Consider the following 11,777-nt stretch of genomic DNA (forward strand, 5'->3'; position numbering starts at 1 on the left):
CCTGGGGGGAAGGCAAGAAGCCAGCACCTGGAGCTGCCTCTGCCTACGCAGGCAGGGAGGAGCAGGCAGCCCTACGTCGATATGAGGGTCAGCTCGGGATGCATTTGCTTATACCAAAGTGAGATCCAAGCAGGTGAAGCAGCGTGGGCAGGACAGGGCAGGAGCGTGCAGCTGGGCAAAGAGCTGCACACAGGGGGGTGCGCGGGGGAAGGAGGAGTGGCAGCGCTGACATTTTTTCACGCATGAAAATCCTTGATCACTGCTGGACTTGTAACTCAGCAGACAGCATTTCAGTGTCCGCACCTGGCACTCCAAAGGCTTTTCTAAATTTTTTATAGGAGTCATGTATTATTTGCATCTCTCTCCCTCTGGGCAGGGCTCTTCCCTCCCTGCCGCTGGCAGGCTGTGCTGGGGGTGTTTCTGCCTCCCTTCCACAAAGGGCTCTCCCAGCTCACCAAGCCTCCGCAGAGGCTCCGACGGGATGCAGAGGATAGCTACAGAGCGTGTCACGGACTAACAGGCTTTCATCTTCTCCCGACAGCTCCCAGAGTCTGGGAAGGCAGGGCTGGCGGCACTGCGCTCTGTGCCGGGACAGCCGGAGCTTGCATGCCCAGGGACACCAACCCAGGCAGAGGGCAAGCAGCATGCCCAGCCAGGGCTGGCCATTATAACATAAACAAACAGCTGAAGCAGTTTCATTTTCTTTTCTTTAAAAGAGTATTAAAAAATTAAAGTGTGGGGGAGCCTCTCTTCCAGGTTAATAACTCATCCAAGCCAAGTCCTTGCTCAGAGTGAACTGTGCAGCAGCCAAATTTTAAAAGTGGTTTTGTTGCAAAAAATGCTGACAACTGTCCTTACTGAGAGCACCTCAAAAAATGGTAATGTAATCAGTCAGCTCAGCCACGAGGGACTGAACAGTCCCTGGGTGAAAGGCATGGGGATGTGGACAAGGGGAGAGTCAAACACAGCAGAGACATTTTTTAGTGCTTTGCCCTGGACTACTTCACACAGGTACTGGCCCCGGGACATTTAAGCACAACAAAGGACCGCAGCCTTGGCCAACAGCCTCAGCGTTCACCACCTTACCCAGCATCAGCAGGGAGAGCCAAAACCAGGACTAGGACTCCAAGGCTAACGAGGGAGAGCAACCCCATTCCCGGGAGTCTCAGCGCCATGGCGTCAGCACGCAGTGACTGGCAAGCAAGCCTCCAAAACCTGCCAGGGTAGGCACAGAGAGGAAGGAGAGAAGAGAAAAGAGATTATATTTACTAGGAGGAAAGCAATCTGCTTAGTTCAGATTTTCGCTGCAGTTCATGCATGTTAGCCAGCAGTCAGTATTTCTGGGGTCCTGTATGTGAAGTCCCAGAGAGCCCCCCAGGGACCAAAGGCAGCAGCACCCCCTGCAGCACTGCTGGCCCTGGGGAAGTCACAGCATGGGGTCAGAGCCAAGCGTGTGTACACACACATACAAACCCTCATCCCATCTTCACAGCATACAGCAGTCCCCCGGTTGCTTCAGCACCTGGCAATGGGCTCTCCAATTCCAAAATGACCACACTGGTTCTTCTTCCACCCATCGTTTCCTCCTCCTCCTCCTCACCAAATATTCCCAGTCACTGCCCAAACCGTGCAGAGGTCTCAGATCCCCTGCTACCTGTGCTGCCTTGGGGACGCCCACACAGCAAAACCACTTGCAAAGTCCCAACACCCACTTTTTCCAAACATCTTTTACCGGATAGTTAGGCCCTCGTTTAATTCTGGTAATGACACTGCCAGAAATTATTAAGTTTGGGCACCAAGGCCCAAGGTAGTGGGAGTGTTCAACTGTATTGCATTAGTGTGCTCAGATTTTTCATTAATGCTCAGTTTTACTTTTATTGTGATGTTATTGCACATTTAACTGCCTTCCCTTTTTATGTATCTCATTATGTTGATGCACCTTGGAACAGCACTGCCAAGCAACAGCCTGTATAAATACAGCTTGTCGTGACGTCTCCCCAGCACACCTCGCGTCTGGCATACACAGGATTCAGCCCAGCAGAGACTCAGTGCTGTGGCAGCCAGGCACAACCGGCCAGTGTGAGCCCCCAAAGACGTCAGTGAAGGCTCACTTCAATCCCAGACTGCAGAAACCAGGGCAAGACGTTGTTGCCAGCCCAATCTGAGCTCTGGATTTCCCCGCTCAGTAGGGACCAACACCGCAGAGCCTCAGGCAGCTCCTTTCAGCCCTGAAGGAGATGCTGGGTTGAAAGCCAAACCCCACCACCTGAACAGCATTTCTCAGCGAGTGGAGGGTGCCCCAGAGCGAAGGGGGCAGGTGAGCTATGCAAGTGCTACCAAGGAGCAGGGGTTTCTGCACACAGACGTTGGAGATGGGAACCCCCAACAGAAATCCCACACAGAGAGAGCAGGGAGCTCAGCCACGCGGAATGGAAACGCCTGGAGATGATGTGTATGGGGGGTGTAGAGCGATGTGTACCTGGCTAGCCCTGCCACAGCTGGCTGGAGGAGGAGACGGGGCCCAAGGCCAGACTGAGTCGTGTCTTACACCATAATTCTGCACTTAGCTGCTCCTATTCACCCCACACCCCTTTGGCCCTAGAGTTTTCCTGGATGCTGTGTCTGATCCTTGCTTTTTAGCTCAGTACAGCTCTAGGAGGACATGAGCTGCCACGCAGGCAGAAGGTAAGAGCCAGACACTACAAGTCCTTATCCACCCACCTCAGCTTTTGTTCTGGCAAGACATTCACTAATGGCAGGCACAGGAAAAAAAGAAACAGCGTTGAGCCCCAGCATTGCCTTGCACAGAGCATACCTCAGACGTGTTACTTTTATCTGCCTCCCCATCATTCACTTAAAATCCTTGCAAATATCAGCACATGGATTAATTACAGTGCATGTGAGCATTTGCCGGTGTGCTCGGGCCTTATTTAATCAGGATGCTGCCCAGGGAAGCACAGCCTTCACACCAAGGAACACACACTGACAGAGGCTGCAGGAGCCTTCTGGCAAGGGCACACCTACACCTCGGGTGAGACAAGCCCTGATTTGGGATGGCTCCCCCGGCTCCTGCCACCCTCCAGCTGAGAAGGGACAGGCAGTCTTGGAAATTCAAGTATTTGCTGACGAAGCACAAATTAAGAGTCTGAACATCTGTTCTGTAGGAAATTCCAACAGTTAGGGGAGACTCATTCCAAATCACAACAAGGACAGCTAAAATGTTGATGTTTCTTACAAGGCAAATTCAAAACTCCTTCAATTAGCAGCTCCTCAACAGATTTCCTTTCAACTTTTCCCTTTCATTTCACTTAAACTTGCAAATTATACAACAGGATTTAATTGATTTTTTTTTTTTCCTAAGGCAATTTCAAACACTAGTCAAAAGGAAAAAAAAAAAAATTGCTGGCTTCCCTCTCCCCTCCTCACACCATCATTGAAAAATTTCATTGAAATCAACACTTTTCCATTCAACTGCTGATTTCAATAAATGGTTTGTTCTGGCAGAATTTGCACTGCCAGCAGATTTTGACCAGGGATACCCACAAACAAGGACCCTTTGTTTTTGCAGCAGGTGCCTCCTGCCTCTGCAGGAACTATTCTGACTCCTCTAGAACATTTTAGACCATCTTTATTAGATTTGGTGAGACCATGGGCTGGGGAGATTACATCACAGGTGGAACAGCGCAGCTAAAGAAAAGAGGACCAGAAAATGGGGCAGCAAGGTAATTCAGAAAGAGATAGGGTCAGGAACAGCGACAAAAGCCAGGAGCACTTACATCGTCCATGTAGGTGTGTATAAGATGTGCCTGTCTGTGCCAAGAAGCTCTAAACAACTGCATTTCCACCAAGCTTTGTTCATACAATTTTCTTTCAATATTATATGGAGATGAAGGGCGAATGTTTTACTTTGGATAGTTCTGTTGAAGAAGGTGCTAGCCAAGGATAACAGGGCTCCTTGAATAAAGTTAGATACATGCTTACATCTCATTTTAAGCATGAGAACCAGTTCTATATACCCACACTTGGAGAAAAATCTGTTTTCACTACTGGCCCAAGAGATTGCCAGCCACAGCTCAGTTTGCTGGCAGAGAGAATGCCGCCAAAATGGGGTGAGAGTACACGGATGGCTGGTTTGCTAGGGCTGCACTTACAGACTCAGGAAGGACAACACAGCATGGAAAATACCTTGGCACTGTTTTCTACCACTTTCCTTTGGTTGTCATACTGTATTTTTCCTGGGGAGCTGGATAGAAGAGGCTGCACAGCATTTTCCTTGTTTTTTGGCTCATTTACACTTAGAGATGGATTGAGAAGAAGACCTGGTCCTGAGGATTGTGGTTGACATTCCCATTTAGCAGTCTTTAACTGTTGGTGATGAACCCTGGTAGCCTTGTGACACTGAGCTGGGACTGGCCAGGCAGTGCTGTGGGAACAGCAGAAGGAATAAGCCTCTTCCAGCACTGATGCTCATCACCCCATTGCTGAGCAAGAAACATATCTCTGGAGGATGCAAGGAGTCTTTTGCAGAGGAGGAGGTTTCACCCTTCATACAGTTTAAGGGATCTTCCAAAGCTCCCCACAGTCAAAGCCTAGTGTGGTCCCCATGGCACAGCAGCTCTCAGCATCACCTCTCCCCTTTCCTGGGGCTGTTCCTACCCAGGCCCAGCACTAACCACAGAAACACACAAAATCTCAGCCGTTGCAAGTGCTTTGTAAGCCAAATAGCTACTGGCCACACAGGCTCTCTAATGAGGTACCTGGCCTTCTGGCCTGGCAGGTTTGTAAAACCAGTCCTGGTTTCAACAGCCCAGCAATTGAGCTCCTCAGATTTTAGCACAAAAGAGTCACTCTTGGAGAAGCCTGCTGGCTCCGTGGCAGTTGCTGTTAGCGGCAGAGCAGTAGGAAGGGGTCCCTTGGCACTCAGCACCATCTCAAGCAACGGAAAAGAATGGAAACACCCATGTGTCTCAGGAAAAGCAACACCGGGGCTCCTCCGGCCCAAAATGGTGCTGTCCTTGCAGAGATGCTATTCAGCTGTCGCTTCCCACTCAGGAAGGCATTGAAACAATCAACGCCTCGATCTCAGTAACCGCAGGGAGGGAGGATGCAGGCAACATGCACTTAACTACATGAAACTGATTGGGAGTTTAGGAATGTTAATTGTATGGTAATGGTCTCAAAGAAGAAAAAAACCCCAAAATGTCTTACTAGGTGGAGCTGAAGGGAAACTGCATAGTATCCGTGAAGAAGAGAGCAGAATGCAAACATTCCTAAGCTCAGAAAAGAGTGGTACAACTCCTTAGACTGACTCCTCTTTCACATAAGTTGAAGAACATCACCCCATAGTTTCTGGTTCTCCTCTATGCCTACACGAGATGGAGCCTATAGGGATGGTACGTGTTCAAAGCAGCTCTGCACTTCCTTCCTCCATCTGTCCATTGCTCATTTCTTAATGGCACAGCTAGCAAATGTATTCATCACTAATTCTGTAGTTGCTGGTAACCTCCACAGCTGAATCAAATGCAGATTTTCTAAGGAGCCCTGCTAACACTTTGCAGCTGGAATCCAGCAATACTTGAAGTTTACAGTTCTGTGCACCCTAGATTTTGGCAGGTCTCTTTATAACCACATACCTAAAGGCATCATAAACATACTGACTCCTCTCCAACATATGCAGTCTGTCCAATCTCCAGAGCATCATAGCATAACAACACCCCTGAGAAATACAGCCTTCCTGTTGGATGTGCAGGTTTGGAATGAGAAATTGCAAAAGCTTCCTTCTCCCCAAGATAGCACCATGCTCCATCCCCTGCTCCTACTGAGGTGGGTTTGGGAACCAAAAAACTGCTGATTCCTTCCAGATCAGCAAGGTACCCTAGTAACTATGCTAACATTGGGTATCTCCTGACTTGGCATACTGAGCCTGATCTTTTCAGAAATCCCTATTCTAGAAACTATTAAATATTCCGAAATGCCTTCCTAGGAAAGAGTGATTAGCACAGCCTTACTGCTGACAAGGGAAAGACAGATAGAGCTCTGGAGGTGGAGACGGAAAGGTAAAGCTTGCAAAAAAATCTGAGAGAACAGCCTGGAGAGGGGGAGACTGCAAGCATCAGAAAGGTAAGAGCAAGGCCCATAAACCCCCCGGGTACATTTGTGAGAGTCACATCAGTCTCTCTCCCAAATTACTGCCTCCTTGGAAGATGCACAGCCAAGGGAACAATCTGATTCCCCTAGCAATAGTTGCATCATACAGGCAGCATTTACCAAACAGCCCCAAAGATGCATTTGCCTCCTCGCTGTGCCCCGAGGCTGTATACCTGCAGTGTCAGTAGGTCAGCGTGCCCCCATGCCTGGCACCTGCACCACTGGCACCAGCTGAAGGAGTGCTGAGCACTTCCAGCTCCCACTCAACCCCCAGCCCCCAGGACCTGCAGCTGCTCCACGTCCTTGCCAAGTCAGGTATCTCAGGGATATGAGATAGAGCAACGAGGAGTTGATGCTGGGAAGCCAGCTGGAAAACAGACTGGGAAGTCGAGGCAGCCACAGTCCAAACGCCCAGATACAAGCACTTCCATGGAGGGAGAAGAGGGTGATACGGACCTGGGGGTTTGCCAAGCACATCCACCACACCTGCACAGTAGCACAGGCAAGCACAGAACTATAGGTGACCTCACAACACCTGCATATTTACCCCCAAAGTCAGGTGTGCTTGCACAGCACAAGAAGCTCTTTAAAGCTTCCTCCTTGCACTGGAGCCTCTGCAAAACAGGTCCCAGGCATCAGGAGAGGTCCCTCCAACACCTCCCAAGGATTCCAAAATAGTTCAAACTGTATAGGCTGTGCTCTGCCCAAACACCCCCAGCCCTCCACAAGCACACCAGCCTCTTCTAGCACTTCTTCAGGTAAAGCTCGAAGCTCTCTATGCAGACAGGCAGGCAGCGAGCGCTCAGTGCAGCAGCAGCAGCAGTAAATGCAGGCAATGCACATGCTGCCCTGTGCTCCTCTTGGGGAGGCTTTGCTTCAGTTCTCAATCACTTCAGCTTAAAAGGAGGGTCCCTTGGAATAAATCCACCCTTTTATTTGAGGACAGGAGCAGCAAGGAGCAGACATGGTTCATCTGGAAACCTGGAAATGATGGAATAAGAGACCGTGGTGTTTCACAAGACCCTTGTCCTACTGCATCCCTTTGTTCTCAACTGAGCTAAGTGGGATGGATGTGTGCACTGCACAGCACAGGCAGAGACACCCAAACCAGTGCGTACTGGAAGCAGTCCAGCCCTGCCAGCATCGTGCTCTACCTGCACCAGCCAGCGCAGGGGAAGGCTGTTTGTTAGTCTGGACTGAAGAGACTGCTCTGCTTCCAAAGCTGAGAGAGCCCGGATTTCTCCGACTTCCCTCTCAGTTTAGCGCTGCTTTTGTTTAGATGCTGCTGAAGGCCAGAAGCTACTACAGCATTTTATAGGAACTGGAGAACAAGAAACAGGCAGCAGTACCTCCACCTACCTGAATCAAACTTGCTGTTTACCATCTACTTAGAGAAACAGCACTGGCTCACAGCAAGAGGCACATGGCAGAGGAACCACGCAGTCTTCGACTCACAAGCGTGAAAATGTGCGTGCCTCCCTACCCGAGGGGCACACATTGGCTGGTCCCCACAAACACACACACTGCACAAGCCATAAACAACCTTCCCGTGAATCTGCCACACACATAAGGCACGAGGCACACGTGATGGTTACCGAATGCGTTGTCTGCAGCTCTGCAAGAGATGCCAGCAGAAGACGACACTCGAAACCAGAGGCACAAGACAAAGAAATTAGAGGTTTGGATCAACGGGAGCAAGCTTTGAAGTGGATCTCTTCCATAGAAAGCTGGTAACAGAGAAGCAAGCTCTGTGCCCAACTCCCGACCCAGCTTTAATTTTTCGAAACAAGAAGCCGCTTGACTGTTTTTCCTCATTAAAACAAAATTAATCCCAGTATTGCATCTCTACTCAAAAACACATCCAGAGGGACTGTAGAGTGATTCACACCTACAACCACTATGGGAAACCGTTTGCACTCAAAGTGTAACAAGCCAACACTGATTCACCCACATAATTACAGGCAGACACTGATTCACAGCTACTGCAACTGCAGACAGATTGACTCACAACCAAAGCAACTGCAGACAGACTCAGGCTCACAAGCACAACTGGAAATACAACCATGCTGACAGTGCCCACAGTTTGCAATCCTATGTACACACAAACCCTTGGAAAACTAGCTAGCACCCTAACCAACGCAAGCACGGCTAGCCGAGCCCTGCACTTTTTGCTGGCACTCTTGACCTTCACCTCACAGCCATCTTTCCTTCACCGGTGGAACAATATCCACACCTCCGCAATTGTTCCTTCCCTGACAGCACTTGCACTTGCCAAGCAGGGCTGTCAAAGCCCGACCCTAGGAGCAGAGCCGTGTGATGCCTATTCAGACAGACGATGCGTACAGGCACGGTAAGTGTCTATGGCGCAAGGCATCAGCGTACATCCCCTCTGATACCATATAGCTGTGCGCCGACTGCGCTGGCTTATGTTTCCAGAATACAAGTAAATGCAAGCCAAGTGTAATACATTTAGCCCACGGGCAAAGGAGATGGCAAAAGACTCACCACTGGGCAAAAGCTTGAAAGGCAGGATTATTTACTACACTCTCTGGCTGAGTATGTAATTATGTCAGCATTCAGCCTGGGTATTGTGCTACTTTTTGTAAACAGTTGGCAGGAATACTCCTACTGAGATGAGGGGTTGGGCTGCTTCTCCAGTGTTGAGAAGCAGGCTGAGAGGACAGGGTCTACTTAGAGAAAAAGAAACTGAGGTGAAGGAATGGATTCAGCAGGAGAAGATGAAGGAGAAGCTGAGAGTGAAGTGGGACAGGCGGCGGCAATCTCCAGACAAAGAAAGAGGAAAGGAGAAGGAACAGAAGGAGGAAAGCTGCGTGATGCAGACTTGTGATAAGAAGCTCCAGAAGCGAGGAAAAGCGGCAGCCTCCCAGTGCAGAGCATGTCTCACAGCGGTTCAGACAATGCATCTGTACGTCCCCATGCACTGAGCTCTGCCGTGTGCTGCGAACCGGGAGGCGATTCCAGGCAAAAGGACACAGCCTCCAGCCAGGCACGTACCAAGGGGCCCAGGTGTAGCCGCAACCTTTCCAGATGCTCCAGCTCTCGGAAAAGAGCAAGAGCATTGGGTTCGTGCACTCCTGCCTCCGTGCGTGTGTGTGTGTGCGTGCTGCAGGGCACCCACCACCCCCAGGCACAGACTGAAGGGCAGGATGGCAAACTCCACGGCAACAGCATCACCTCAAACCAGCCTGAAACCCTTTATCCTCCAGGGCAAAGACAAAGTTAAGAGACAGACTACGGAAAGGAGAGCACTTGCCTGCACCACGCGTAGTATCTTCTAGTTGTAGGCTGGACCTGCCTCACCACCTGTTATTTTAATTCTTCCCGCTCCCCACAAGGAAGCTAAGAGGACTGAGGGAGCAAACCTGCTCTGCTGCTGCTGTCAGAACAACTCAGGTGAGCAGCCACTCAGAGCTGCTGTTCTTGCCGGGCAGCCCAGGGCAGCTGGAGTCTCACCAGAGGGTCCCGGCTCTCTGTTTCTGTCTGAGGACGCTGCTGTGTTTGCAGCCACTCAGCAGAAGATCCAAGGGAGAGACTACGGATGCAATTGGCCAGGGAAATGAACTATTTGTTCAATTACACTTCTCTTGTCCAGACAAGAATTGCTCTGGCAGAAGGCAGAGCAAGGAACAATGGATAAATGTTGCAGCGGGGACTGTCTAATGCTTAATTGCATTACGCTACTCCCTTTTAATGATCCATATCTCAGTCCTAGTAACTCCGGGGGGAGGAGGAAAGATCTGGAGCTCTTTACCCCTTCATCCCATATCAGACTCAGAGACTGCAGCCCCCCCAGACCCCCCCCTTTCCTCCCCACCCCGACACAGCATCAGCGCCCATTAGGCCTGGCTGCAGGATTCAGGGGGAAATTTGACTTTGCTTTACTACACCATTCTCCCCGCTCAGCCCTTCCCCTGCATCCACCGGCCGGCTCTAGGCACGGGGCTCACTATTGCCCTCGGCCAGACATTTCCCTCCAAGCCGCTTACACCTCTCCCCCCTCCCCAGATGGATGGGCTGGAGCCCCGGGGGTCCCCAGACGGCGGGGGGGGGGGGGGGGACGGACGGACAGGGACACAACACACGGACCCGGCACGGCTCGGGCGGCCGCTCTGCTCCGGAGCAACACGCTCCGGAGTTGCTGCGGGAGTGAGGATGCTCCGACCCCGCGACCGCACACACCTGACACCCCCCCGCCCCACCCGGGGGATGCGAGCAGGGCAGAGCCCCCCCCGCCCCCCCCTTCCCCCGCGGGGCCGCCGCTCCCCCTATTGTTCCCTGGCCCCTAGACAATAGCCGGGGGGGCGGCGCAGCCCCCGGCATCCCCATCCCCGGCGGGGGGTCCGCGCTGCCCCCCCACTCCCCCCCAGCCCCCGGCGGGGCGGTTACTGGGAGCCCGGTGCAGCCGCCAGGCAGGCGCGGAGCGGGGGGGGGGCACCCCGGGGAGCAGCCGCCGCGCCCCGCACGCACTCACCGCCGCTCCCGCTGCCCCGGCCGGAGATGGGGGGTCCGGACCCCGCTCCGCAGCGCTCCGCGGGGCTGCGCGCCCCCAAGCCCGCCGCGCTGCCAGCCACCGCCTGCGCGCTCCTCCGGCCGCGGAGAGGGAGGGAGAGAAGGAGGGAGCGAGAGAGGGAGGGAAGCAGCATCCCCCCGCCTTCCTCCTCCTCCTCCTCCTCTCCGCGCCCCGGAGGAGGGTTTACACACCCGCTTTGTGCGGAGCTGCCCCCCCAACACACCCCCCCTCCCCCCCCCCCCCCCACACACACACCCCGCAGCGCGGGCAGAGGGGACGGGGCGCTGCCGCCCTCCGTGCCCCGGGCTGGGGCCGCCACCCCGAGCGCTGCCGCGGGCCCCCAGCCCCGCACAGCCCCCGCCGGCCTTTCCGCGCAGGGGATGCGCGGAGCAAGGCTGGCTGCGCCCAGGGTCTACCTGTTGAAGGAGGGGGGGCTCCCCGAGGCGCTGGTGCTCCCTGCGAGGAGGTGGCCAGCACCCCAAAAGATGCGCTGCGCCCCAGCTCCCCCCCCGCCCCCCCCGCCAACCCGCCGCCTCCCTGCGAGGCCCGGCCGCATCCCGGGAAGTTTGGCCCGCAAGTTGGGATTGCTGCGGCTTCTGTCTCAATAAAACACGCAGCGGAAAACACATGCGGAGAAGGGGGGAGGAGGAAGAGAGGTTAAAACGCAGCGAGGGGTAGGAGTAGGCGGTGAAGACAAGGGCAGCTCCAGCGTGGCAGTGCGGGGATCCCGCAGGAAGGGGGATGCGGGATGCCCTGGGCAGAGCTGGCCGGGCTTTGGAGGTTTTGCGGAGCCACACGGCAGCGGAGCTGGGAAGGCAAAAGCTGACAGTAAGGCGCACTCAAAATATATTGTCCCTGCAGAGCTCTCCTTGTTAACCACGCACTGCAAAACTCTGCTGCAGCTGTGACTCCAAGGTACATAACCATTCCTCCAGCGCTGAGGACGAGCGATGAGATGAAGGATCATGACTGCAGGCGTTACTGACCGCCCCAAAATTCCTCCAAAATACTCTTGGTTTTGAATACTTAAAATAGCATGCAAACATACTTCAGGGCAAGGCCCCTCAACGCATGAGTGATTAAATCCAGTTTAACTGTC

General features: G+C 53.1%; 1 protein-coding gene across 4 annotated transcripts in view; it reads right to left on the reverse strand.

Annotated features, from left to right (window-relative positions):
* The window catches only part of LOC141964435 (gamma-aminobutyric acid receptor subunit alpha-3), a 77,520-nt gene extending 66,708 nt beyond the window's left edge, over positions 1 to 10,812 (reverse strand). For 3 of the 4 annotated variants that reach the window (XM_074914799.1, XM_074914800.1, XM_074914801.1), the window contains exons 1-2: positions 10,640 to 10,778; positions 1,087 to 1,215 (exon numbers count right to left, since the gene is read on the reverse strand). In XM_074914799.1, coding sequence (XP_074770900.1) covers positions 1,087 to 1,175 — 89 coding nt within the window. In that variant the 5' untranslated portion in view covers positions 1,176 to 1,215; positions 10,640 to 10,778. Of the gene's footprint in view, positions 1 to 1,086; positions 1,216 to 1,522; positions 1,545 to 10,639 lie in introns of all 4 variants that reach the window. The other variant, XM_074914798.1, reaches the window with a different exon arrangement.
* Between the last annotated feature and the right edge of the window lie 965 nt (positions 10,813 to 11,777).

This window comes from Athene noctua, chromosome 11, assembly GCF_965140245.1.
Source record: "Athene noctua chromosome 11, bAthNoc1.hap1.1, whole genome shotgun sequence".
NCBI classification, from domain to species: domain Eukaryota; kingdom Metazoa; phylum Chordata; class Aves; order Strigiformes; family Strigidae; genus Athene; species Athene noctua.